The 12,927-nt window shown below is 42.8% G+C and overlaps 1 protein-coding gene across 1 annotated transcript in view; it reads right to left on the bottom strand.

Moving 5' to 3' along the window:
- LOC115134451 (voltage-dependent calcium channel subunit alpha-2/delta-4) overlaps positions 1-3,843 on the bottom strand; it is a 71,018-nt gene extending 67,175 nt beyond the window's left edge. The window contains exon 1 of the mRNA XM_029668431.2: positions 2,791-3,843. Coding sequence (XP_029524291.1) covers positions 2,791-3,230 — 440 coding nt within the window. The 5' untranslated portion in view covers positions 3,231-3,843. The remainder of the gene's footprint in view (positions 1-2,790) is intronic.
- Positions 3,844-12,927: the final 9,084 nt, after the last annotated feature.

The raw sequence follows: 12,927 nt of genomic DNA on the forward strand, positions 1-12,927 counted from the left end.
ATCATATTAAAATGTGACGAATTGCACAGATTTAACACGAAAACAAAAATGTGCATGAAATTAGTTTGCCTCATGGCAAAATGTGTAGAACTGCACAAAAGGAACTCTAAAACTGTGGCCCCTCATGATGAGTTCTGGTTTCTTGTGACACCCACCCCCATCAAAGTTGCCCATCCCTGATTTAGTGTGGCATTGTGTTAAAAAGAAATGTAAGAGCTTAGGAACTCAATTGGTGAAGTCCATAGGATCGAAAATGGATGAATGCAACAAACATGTCTCTGTCACTATCAAATATAGTCATGCGTGGTAGCTCTACAATTTACTCGAAAGGCAATGCACTCTGGGAAATAGTGTCTATTTGGGTCCACAGACTGGAGTCTGTTTTTCACTTTTGGTGTTGATTTAACACGGTTAATTATTTATTTTATTACACTTGAGAATTTGCTGTGTAATCGTCCAACTTGCTGTTTGCATTGTTACAAATTGGCTTTTGAATGACAGTTTTTTCAAGTATCATAAAATAAATCTTCAGTGTCATGTCGAAGAGCCATACAGTAGTTGAGCGTCACAACTTATTTATACTTATCTGTACAAAATATCATTGGTTAATTGGTTTCACTTGATTATATACACCTGGGTTCATGGACATTGAGAAGAATGGACATTTATCGAATGTTCAGATAGAAATGTATTGTGTAGATCAAATATGGCTGTCAGCTAGATTGGAATAGTATATGAGATTGTGTGTGCTCTATTCATTATATTTCTATCATCAACATGCAGTTCCAGATACAGCCTTGCCATTAGTTGAAGTAACTTCCTGTGATCTGGACTAAAATATTTTAAAAAGGTTTTAGCTTTCTCAGATCTGTATTAATATAGTTTTGAAAAGTAGTCACTTTCTGAGATCTGTTTTCAAATAGTTGGAGTCACCCTCCAAAGTAACTGTTGGTTCCCCCGGGAAAAATAATTACTTTCCGCAAAGCACAGTTAAAACTACCGTTCAAATCAAATCAAATCCAGGTCTGCAGTGATAACACCTTGGATCAGACTACCACAGTCCCGCTGAGGCTTCAGGCAGTGATGGACCCAGTGTGGTACAAGTTAACATGCAGGTCTGCTCACAGGAGGTTCCCGTGACAACACACTCCGGTCTGCATGACCATCTGTCTACCAATGTGGTGTGATACCCCTGGCTATTGGCCCGGCCCAAATGGGTGAGGGCAGAGTCCTGCAAAATAACAGTGGTCAATCGATCATACGACCGGCAATTTGGACCACTTCCTGCCACTGGCAGTGACTGAACTGACCACTGCTTACTGGGAATTGGCAGCCTATGGGAGAAATGCTTCTTGGTAAAAAACTAACTTGGTTGGCAAAACCGGTTGCAAGGATGTCATTATGGAGTCTTTAGTTTCATCATGGTCAGATTTATTACTAGTTGCAAAAGCAAGACAATGACGTCCTATGCCAAATGTTGCCTGTTAGTGGGTCAAGTATATTTTATCTATAACACACTGGCTTAAAAACCAGTGGAACTGCCAGCAATAAGCTGTTGGCAACTTTGAAGAGCGAGACAGCTTTGGGTCAATCAATATGATATTCGGCCTGACTCAAGGATTTAAATGTATGTAAGCTCAGGAGAATATCTCGTTTGTCCAACGCCAGCCCTGTATTAGCCTACAAAATCTAATCTACAGAAACACAGACAAGCGCAGAACAGCCAGCACTCCCCATTGTGCCTTGGGGAAACTGCAATGCATTTGATCACAAAGACAAGGCTCGCCTTGTCCCACATGGGATGAAGCAAAATGTAAAGTAGTAAACCACGTGACAAACACTCCGTCACATCAGCACACTGAGTGACCCGATGACGATGTTTGTTCTCTTCCAGCAAAAGTAAAATGGTGGCTGAATTCCCACAAGTTGAGAAAATCTGGATTTTGAAAGCAAGGGGGGAAAAAAATCTTGGCTTTGACGCCGGATGATGAATCACATCACATCAAATCATGTTGTGGAACTGGCCTGGCTGACCGCTGGCACTGTCCCCTAATATGGTGGGATGAGAGATGAATGTGAACACAGGGCCAGACGGGCTGACAAGCAGAGTGCAGAGTGTGGGACTCGAGCGTGATTAATCTCCCTGGCTCATGGGACCTTTTTAGGTGCTGTGATTTTGGTGACAGTTGGACGGGGTTCAATTATAGCGGAGGGAGTGAAGCGGAGGCAGAGGAGAGAGGAATCAGGGTCAATGTGTAATCAGGCCTTGAAACAAACCGAACAGCAGCCGACTGCAGATAAACAACAATAACCAGCCAGTCAGTCAGACAGACCGTATTGGAATAGAGGTTCAACCTAGAAATCCTCCTCCTTATATGCCTTTTAGCAGACACTTTTGTCCCCCTACTATAAATGGATGGATTCGGCTGGTCAGAAAATGTGCTTCCTCAAAAATTTTCCAAGTGCAACAATTACATTTGTTAGAAGGGTACTGTAACAGTCAATCTCAGGGTGACAAGTTGCTGATAAAACTGTGGAGACTCATCAACATCAAAGGCCAACTGGAGGATTGCTACATTTCACACAGTGCTGGACCAACAGGGAATTATATATTTGAGATAGTACAGTAAGAATACCACTGCACCAAGTGATAGATTTAGCCCCCTTGTGCCTCCACATCTGAGGTGTAGCTGACACACAAAGCCTCAGTAGCCTGTATGAATAGAAACTTTAAAGGAGAGACTGTTGGAGGTGAGCAGTACTACATGATAGCACTAAGGGGCTACTCACGTCTCAGGTGGTATCTTCATCTGAGCGTGAGCAGTGAAGCAGAACCAGCTGAAACACAGGATCCACAGGCCCAGCCTCAGCCCCGCTGGAGTCCCTCTGGGTCCCAGCCTGTTCGTTACTCCACCTGGCTCGGCCCTGGGTCCTAGTCCCATCCTGTAAGGGTCCACTGTGTCAGCCCTGGGTCCTAGTCCCATCCTGCCTGGGCCCACTGTGTCAGCCCTGGGTCCTAGTTTCATCCTGCCTGGGTCCACTGTGTCAGGCTTGGGTCCTAGTCCCATCCTGCCTGGGCCCACTGTGTCAGCCCTGGGTCCTTGTCCCATCCTGCCTGGGCCCACTGTGTCAGCCCTGGGTCCTAGTCCCATCCTGCCTGGGCCCACTGTGTCAGCCCTGGGTAGTAGTCCCATCCTGTAAGGGCCCACTGTGTCGCCTGAGGAAGACATCTGTACCGGTGGTATCTATGGCTCCTCTCCAATGTCTCAGTCAGCACACAACAAAACAACGACAACGCACCTCAGGATCAGCAAGCCTCAGGAAAGTGTCGAGGAACATCCCAATGAGTCTGTGGGGGAAAGTGTTCTCATGTCGGCTAAAGGAAGTGGAAGCCCCATGACGTCATTTTTGACTGTGTTGAATATGTGAACCGGAATACTGTCCTCCTCTGAGTCCGTAAATACCCGCAGTCGGGATTCTGTCATCCCCCAAGTCTTTCTCGTTATCTTCTCATTCTCTCAAAACCACAGGCCAACCTCTCCTTTTTCCAATCCTAAAGCACTACAGCATTCTCCTGTTGGTGTTAGAAGTGTTGCCTTCTAGTGTTAGAAGTTGAGAAGCTCAAAACACTCCAACATGACACAATGAAGAGGCACTGTTTAGATCACTGTGACCCGTCGATCAACCATGAAGACGACACGCTAAGAGGTATTCATCAAAAGTTGCATGGTGGTCATTCACAAGATCTAGATACTGTAGTTCCTCTCTGCATCCTGGCGGTGAAGGATCCTTTCCTGGTCTCTGGAATACCAGAGCAGATGAACAGGTTATGCACAGACCAGACAGACGTGCCGTCACACTGACAACGACGAGATGAAAATAACCCAAAGAAAAATGATGGGAGGGAGGCTTGCAGCAGCCATTGATTTGTCGGCATTCCGACGCTGCCTACTCTGTCATCAAATTTAGGGCGTAACCTAGTTGGATTAAAACTCCCCACCCCAACCGAGATGGGGATAGGAGAGTGAGAGGAAGGGAGGGGTGGATGGAGGGAAAGTAGAGAGGAGGAGGGAGGGAGCGAGGGGGGATCGAAGCGGAGGATTGGATGAGGGGTTTGTTTTATCTAAGAGGATTATAGTGATTTCTGGAGACAGGCTCTTGTCCATCCAATCAGTGGATGATAAATAAAAGCCCCAACGTTTTTTTAGCAAAGGCAGTGCTGGACTGGGATATCTAATGAAGCCTGATACTCCCCTCCAACATAAACACGCTTGCCAAGCCAAATCCCGCCCGGCCACTCTGGCAATGTGGCACTCTGGCACAGGAGCACCACTAAGCAGGAGGGAGCATTACCGAATGAACACACACCCGGCACAAATGCACAGCATGCTCAGATACATACACGCACTCACACACACCTTTATGATTTAAAAAAAATGCTTTGGTTTATTTTCACAAGTATGTGGTACATTTTCACAAATCTCTCACCACAAACATTGATTCAAAATAATAGTTTGTGAAATGTAATGAGAACATTGGTTTAATCACCAAAACACAACATAATGATATCTTCTAAATGTAGTCGTTTTGACTACCAGTTAGCCAATAACAAACAATGCAGAGATGTTTCAAATTGCCCTTAGAAGTGCTAAAAGTCGTATATGCTACAGTGCATTACAGTTCACATTAGGTAATACACAACAAAACTGACAGAAAACCTATAATTTACATAATATCTAATCAATGTGTAATAAAAGGTGTGATCAAGGACGACTACCTCTACAATCATTCATGCAAAACAACCATGATATTTTCAGATATAAACTCAGCAAAAATAGAAACGTCCTCTCACTGTCAACTGCATTTATTTTCAGCAAACTTAACATGTGTAAATATTTGTATAAACACAACTAGATTCAACAACTGAGACATAAACTGAACAAGTACCACAGACATGTGACTAACAGAAATGGAATCATGTGTCCCTGAACAAAGGTGGGGTCAAAATCAAAAGTAACAGTCAGTATCTGATGTCTTCCCTGTAACGCCACCAGCTGCATTAAGTACTGCAGTGCATCTCCTCCTCATGGACTGCACCAGATTTGCCAGTTCTTGCTGTGAGACGTTACCCCACTCTTCCTCCAAGGCACCTGCAAGTTCACGGACATTTCTGGGGGGAATGGCCCTAGCCCTCACCCTCCGATCCAACAGGTCCCAGAAGTGCTCAATGGGATTGAGATCCTGGTTCTTCGCTGGCTGTCTGGCTCTTCTTGCTGTCTTGCAGGAAATCACGCACAGAACGAGCAGTATGGCTGGTTGCATTGTCATGCTGGAGGGTCATGTCAGGATGAGCCTGCAGGAAGGGTACCACATGAGGGAGGAGGATGTCTTCCCTGTAACGCACAGTGTTGAGATTGCCTGCAATGACAACAAGCTCAGTCCGATGATGCTGTGACACACCGCCCCCAGACCATAACGGACCCTCAACCTCCAAATTGATCCCGCTCTGGTCCAGCGACAGTGGGTTTGTGCCCATAGGCAACATTGTTGCCGGTGATGTCTGGTGAGGATCTGCCGTACAACAGGCCTACAAGCCCTCAGTCCAGCCTCTCTCAGACTATTGCGGACAGTCTGAGCACTGATAGAGGGATTGTGCGTTCCAGTGTAACTCGGGCAGTTGTTGTTGCCATCCTGTACCTGTCCCGCAGGTGTGATATTCAGATGTACTGATCCTGTGCAGGTGTTGTTACACGTGGTCTGCCACTGCGAGGTCGATCAGCTGTCCGCCCGTCTCCCTGTAGCTCTGTCTTAGGTGCCTCATAGTACAGACATTGCAATTTATTGCCCTGGCCACATCTGCAGTTCTCATGCCTCCTTGCTGCATGCCTAAGGAACGTTCATGCAGATAAGCACGGACCCTGGGCATCTTTCGTTTGGTGTTTTTCAAAGTCAGTAGAAAGGCTTTTTTAGTGTCCTAAGTTTTCACAACTGTGACCTTAATTGCCTACCGTCTGTAAGCTGTTAGTGTCTTATCGACTGCTCCACAGGAGCATGTTCATTAATTGTTCATGGTTCAATGAACACGCATGGGAAACAGTGTTGAATCCCTTTACAATGAAGATCTGTGAAGTTATTTGGATTTTTATGAATTATTTTTAAATGACAAGGTCCTGAAAAAGGGACATGCCTTTTTTTACAGAGTTTAATTGTAATATAGGTGTACATTCTAAATTAAAATGTAAGAAATTAAATGAAACAAATTAAAATAAAATAAAACAATGCGTGCTAAAGGTTCATTTGCATCCAGCCTGTCTTGAGTATTTGACCTTAAATTCTCATCCACATCACAGTGAATGTCGTCATTCTTCATGCACCATGAGAAAAACCTTTTGGCACGCTCCTGGGAATGGCAATCATATACCTTCAACCTCCATGCTGAAAAAGACCCTCAATAAGGTTGAGGAAAGTATGAAGAGTATGGGGAAAGGTTAACTGTAGGGTCACGAATCGGGGATGGGCCCGAAACCATTCCTGGGCCACTTCTGAATGTTGGAACCTGACATTGTCCCACACAATGACATAGGTGACCCCTTCACCTTGACAGGCCAGCTCAATTTTATTGAGAGACACAATGAGGTGTGCAGCACTGTAGGATCCAAGTAATTGCCTACATCCTACCACACCATCTTCAGAGATATCTGCACACATTAAAATGTTTCCCGCACGTTGTTCAGGCACTTGGACGGTCGCCCGTTGGCCGATGAGGTTCCGCCCACTGTGCTGAGTTTTGGCCAGGTTGATGCCCGGCTTCATCAACAAACATATAAAAGTAATGATTCACAGAAGCATCAAACACCAACACCTTTTAAAAATGTATTTGATAATCTATTTTTACAATATAATTCCAGTATGATATTGTGAAACAGCATGTGCATTAACAGTAACAGTAACACAGTATATAGTGCTGTACCTGAACATACTCGGCCCGCAGTTGTTTCACCCAGTCGTTGTTTCTCAAAAGGCACCAGGTAAATATGTTTCATAGATACATGGTGCGTCTTTGAAAGGTGGGCGATTGTTGGTAAAAGCTAATGGATGCCACATCGGCAGAGGTGTCATGCATGCAATTTAGAAGTTTATACTTTACAAACATACAGTTGTGGCCAAAAGTTTTGAGAATGACACAAATATTAATTTTCACAAAGTCTGCTGCCTCAGTTTTTATGATGGCAATTTGCATATACTCCAGAATGTTAGGAAGAGTGATCAGGTGAATTGCAATTAATTGCAAAGTCCCTCTTTGCCATGCAAATGAACTGAATCCCCCCAAAAACATTTCCATTGCATTTCAGCCCTGCCACAAAAGGACCAGCTGACATCATGTCAGTGATTCTCTTGTTAACACAGGCATGAGTGTTGACGAGGACAAGGCTGAAGATCACTCTGTCATGCTGATTGAGTTTGAATAACAGACTGGAAGCTTCAGAAGGAGTGTGGTGCTTGGAGTCATTGCTCTTCCTCTGTCAATCATGGTTACCTGCAAGGAAACGTGTCGTCATCATTGCTTTGCACAAAATGGGCTTCACAGGCAAGGATATTGCTGCCAGTAAGATTGCACCTAAATCAACCATTTATCGGATCATCAAGAACTTCAAGGAGAGCTGTTCAATTGTTGTGAAGAAGGCTTCAGGGCACCCAAGAAAGTCCAGGAAGCACCAGGACCGTCACCTAAAGTTGATTCAGCTGCGGGATCGGGGCACCACCAGTACAGAGCTTGCATAGGAATGGCAGCAGGCAGGTGTGAGTGCATCTGCACGCACAGTGAGGCGAAGACTTTTGGAGGATGGCCTGGTGTCAAGAAGGGCAGCAAAGAAGCCACTTCTCTCCAGGAAAAACATCAGGGGCAGACTGATATTCTGCAAAAGGTACAGGGATTGGATTGCTGAGGACTGGGGTAAAGTAATTTCCTCTGATGAATCCCCTTTCAGATCGTTTGGGGCATCCGGAAAAAAGCTTGTCCGGAGAAGACAAGGTGAGCGCTACTATCAGTCCTGTGTCATGCCAACAGTAAAGCATCCTGAGACCATTCATGTGTGGGGTTGCTTCTCAGCCAAGGGAGTGGGCTCACTCACAATTCTGCCTAAGAACACAGCCATGAATAAAGAATGGTACCAACATATCCTCCAAGAGCAACTTCTCCCAACCATCCAGGAACAGTTTGTTGACGAACAATGCCTTTTCCAGCATAATGGAGCACCTTGCCATAAGGCAAAAGTGATAACTAAGTGGCTCGGGGAACAAAACATCGATAATTTGGGTCCATGGCCAGGAAACTCCCCAGACCTTAATCCCATTGGGAACTTGTGATCAATTCTCAAGAGGCGGGTGGACAAACAAAACCCCACAAATGCTGACAAATTCCAAGCATTGATTATGCAAGAATGGGCTGCCATCAGTCAGGATGTGGCCCAGAAGTTAATTGACAAAATGCCAGGGTGGATTGCAGAGGTCTTAAAAAAGAAGGGTCAACACTGCAAATATTGACTCTTTGCATCAACTTCATGTAATTGTCAATAAAAGCCTTTGACACGTATGAAATGTTTGTAATTATACTTCAGTATTCCGTAGTAACATCTGACAAAAATATCTAAAGACACTGAAGCAGCAAACTTTGTGGAAATTAATATTTGAAATGATATATATTTGTGTCATTCTCAAATTTTTTTGGGCCCCGACTGTACATTTTATTTCTGTAGTTCTCAAAATACATATATAGTAGACAAACCAATTTAAAATCTATAGGTTTACCAAACGGTTAAGGAATTTAAACCATTAAACGCTGTTGGATTAAGTGATGGTCAAATGTATTTAAACAAATGAGAAGACAATAATACGAAAAGTATTGTGAGCATTGCATTGTGAAAGGCAATTACTTGATATGAAAGGTATTTCTAGACGGAACAGTGATTAGGTTTGGTCAAAAAGTTACTGTGTGATTTTGTGTGATGTACTTAGTCAATTGAAAATGTCCTTAAAGTTGTGAGAGAAAAAAAATGTGTTTATGATGATCTGTTTTGAGTTTTGTACTACGAGTTTTACCACATACTTTACCACATACTAGTACCAAAGCGATTAACAAATAAAATGTAATAAGATAATCTATTTGTACTTTTGTCTTGATACAACTTTGGAGAGTGCTGCAGTGAGGCTAAGTGATAAGGGATGTATCAGTGGGACATCAAGTAGGGGGTCTTTAAGACTAATCTCCTTTAAAAAAAAAAACGATTAGAAGAGCACTAAGCTTCTACTCTCCTGGCCTATGGGATCTCATAGTATCTCATATTCAGACCATGACCTTCAGTAGGGCATAGGGTTTAGACTCCCATAAGTTTTTTTGAAATTGTTTTGCAGTCCACAAATGGAGCCTTTGGCACCAACCGAAGATGGTAAATTGCTAAAATGATACATTCAGCTCAACCCACATCAGTTGCCCATGGTAGAGAATGAAGTCAAGACAATAGCTCCCTCTGCTGGCATGTGAGGAAACATGCAGGTGTATATCTCCGTGAAGGGATATGGAAACATTGCAGAATAATTCACCCCAGCAAGCAGTACTGTAACCTAGGATTCAAAAAGTGACACTCTCTGTTCTGAATGGTGTTCGTTCTGGGATGTTGAGACAGAGGGAAAATAATGGCTCCCACCCACCAATAAGACAAGAAAGAACATATATTACTCCAGTTAACTTTCTCTGAAGACTTATATTTGTACAGCGCATTTGGGAGTCGGGACATTTCTGCGTCCCTGTCGAGAGGTTAGGTTTAGTGACACACCTGTAGTAACTCACGGTGGCCTGGGTGTCAGGTTCGCCCCTGCAGCAACCAGAGCCGTGCTCTTGGCCCAATACACAGCGTGAAAGGATAAATCACCCCCAGTTACATGGCCCACACTGGAAAACTCCACAGTAAAACGTATGAATGTAAAAACAAGCTTACCCTGAATCGTTGTGCGAACCATACTAACTGTAAAAACACTCCAATGTGAAAAGAAGCATACGAATTGCAACAGAGCCTGAGGAAATTATTCTGGGTCAATTAACATGTATCTTAATAAGAGAAAAGTGTTGGGACAGCGGTCTTGAGCCGTACAGGAGGACATAAAGGTGTGCCTCCTCTTATGAACACGTGATTTCATGTGAAGTTAATGGGATAACATGGGACAACATGTGAAGCAACATGGGACAACGTGTCAAGCAACATGTCATAACATAAAACTACACGTGACAATACAGTAGGTGAGCACATGTGAAAACATTATCTCGTGTGAACTTAACGTGACAAAAAATGTGACACGGGGATGCACAATTTCAACATGTGCATGACACTACACATGGGACAACATTGGGACAACAAAACCCAGGTGTCAAATGTCATTTAGAATATTTTACTTTGAAATGCAATAATTTACATTAATTACATTTTAGCAGTCATGGTCCCCAAGCAGGTTTTGTCTAATTCCCAGTTTGTTACAGGTACATCCCCAAGGATGTTTTTAGGAGATCCTTACTGTGAATCAGCCTTAAATTGGGATTTGAACTCATAACTTGCTGGTTGCTATAGCAACCTAAGATGTCCTGCTTCGGTGCAGTTATACACCACACGATCTGTGAGTGTGACAGGGATATGGCCACAGACTTGTCGGCAAGAATTCATTTCTGCACTTTGCTAAAAACTGCCAAGAATCAAGTAAATAATTGTCCAATTATCGCCACCAACATAAAACTGGCCGTGCTCAAGGGCACTTGAAGTAGAGTATACGTCAGTTCTTCGAGGATTTGAATTTGCAACCTCTTGGTTGAGAGTGCGTCAATGTTTCTTGGAACATGTATCATCACACTATCGAAAAATAATCATATGGTTAGGGTATACTACAGTGCTGTTTCCTGGGGTGCAACAAGGTCAAAGGTACACTTCACAGGTACACACATGAACTCATATTGTACAGTTTGGTACCTTGTAGTTATAATGGGAGATTTTTTTACTCAATATTTGGAATATAAGGTACAATCATCACTGCGCTTTCATAGGTGGGGGCAATGTACAGGTGGGTCACATTTGAATATTTTGGGGTGTGGTCAGATATATGTGTATTTGTGCTAACCGTCAGTGGAAGTGTTTAAGTATTTCATGGTTATGCCGATGCAAGAAACGCACTTTGACACCCTCTGTTCTGAATGTGTCATTAATTAGCTGATCTGTGAAATTGTCAATTATTAACTAGAAACTAACTGTCTCTAATTTCTGTTAGTCACAGTAATTTACTTGCAAAATGTTGTCTGTAACCTACTGTGCCTTCACTGACTCTTCTGTTGACAACATGCACATCAGTTGCAGATTGGCAGCATACTGTAACCAGCTGTGCTTATTTGAAGTGTGGCTTTCAGCTAGCTGTTTTTGGTCTTCCGTAAGAGGGAATGTCATCCTATTTAATGTGCTCTGTTCATAAACATTAAGCTTGTATACTGTCAGTTCTGTAGCATTTCTAAAGGCTGTCATAAGTGCAGGTTATTCCAAAGAGCCATACAATGTTTCATTTATAGCTAGTCTGCATGTAATTATAACATTCACTTCCCTACCAGACCGTCAGGTCAGTTAGTGTGATGGATTAGCTACAGTAAATTACTGTGAATTTTACAATAACCCACTTGTAACTAGTTAACACTAAGTTATTGAACTTTAAACATGACCTTCCTGTTAGGTAGCTGCCATTAAGCTACTTAAAAATGCACAACATCTTAACAGTGCAGCTCACAAGTTCTTACAAAAACTGCAGCACTGACAATGTCAAAACAGGTGCTCAAACTTCCTCTACTGACAGGTGGCACAAAAACAATATATTTTAGACCATGCCCCCAAACATGCTAATGAGACCCGTCAGCACATTGCCTCCACATACATTTCAATGTGCAGTAATGATAGTACCTAATGCTGCATTCGTAACCAAGTGGGAAGCGGGAATTTACCACCAACAACTGGGAAAAAGACTCTTGAACGGCCCTCCAACTGGTAATTACTAGTGGGAAACACGCCTATCATCCCTGAGCTCCAACTTCTCCCGCATGCTGATCTCTGACATCAGCTACTAAGAAAATGACCTCGATAACAGGATTTTCGGCAGTTAAATGTAACAACATAACATTATTTATAAAACAAATCTATTAATTTGGTTTTTGAACTCTATACTTAGTTTACAAGCATGATAGCTGTACTCTTAGTGTATGATTGATGCATCTTGTTGGTAATTAGCCAATTGGCATTTCCCAACAATATCAAACCACATGAATGACTCCAACTTGTATTTACGACTTCACAACTGGTACATTCCCAACTCCCACATGGCTACGAACACAGCTTTATGTTTAATATATTGGGTAAATAAACGTACCATTAAACTAGATTATCCGCACATATACTGTACCCTTCAAGGTACCGACCAGTACCATGTGAGTTCCTATGTGTACCTCAATGTTTTTGTACACCAGGAAACAACACTATACCGTAATGGTACTGTTTTTTTAGTTTTTTTACTGTGTGCATATATGTTCATTATAACAAATAACCATCTGGTGGCACTGCTGACACATTAATGCACTCCAGACCAAAGGTTGCAAGTTCAAATCCCGAGAGTGCTTATGCACATTTAGGGCTAGATTCTAGCAGACATCTGCATAGGGGTTCTTTTGTACTTTTTGCATTAAGAGAAATCCCTGCAGCCTCATTTACCGGTTGAAACACTGCAATATGAAATGTAATGAACACCACAATATGACTCATTGAAATCTTAATGATTTTTATTATTTTATTTAACCTTTATTTAACTTGGCAAGTCAGTTAAGAATGAATTTGTTTTTTCAATGACAGCCTAGGA

Source organism: Oncorhynchus nerka, linkage group LG9a, assembly GCF_034236695.1.
Source record: "Oncorhynchus nerka isolate Pitt River linkage group LG9a, Oner_Uvic_2.0, whole genome shotgun sequence".
In the NCBI taxonomy this organism is placed as follows: domain Eukaryota; kingdom Metazoa; phylum Chordata; class Actinopteri; order Salmoniformes; family Salmonidae; genus Oncorhynchus; species Oncorhynchus nerka.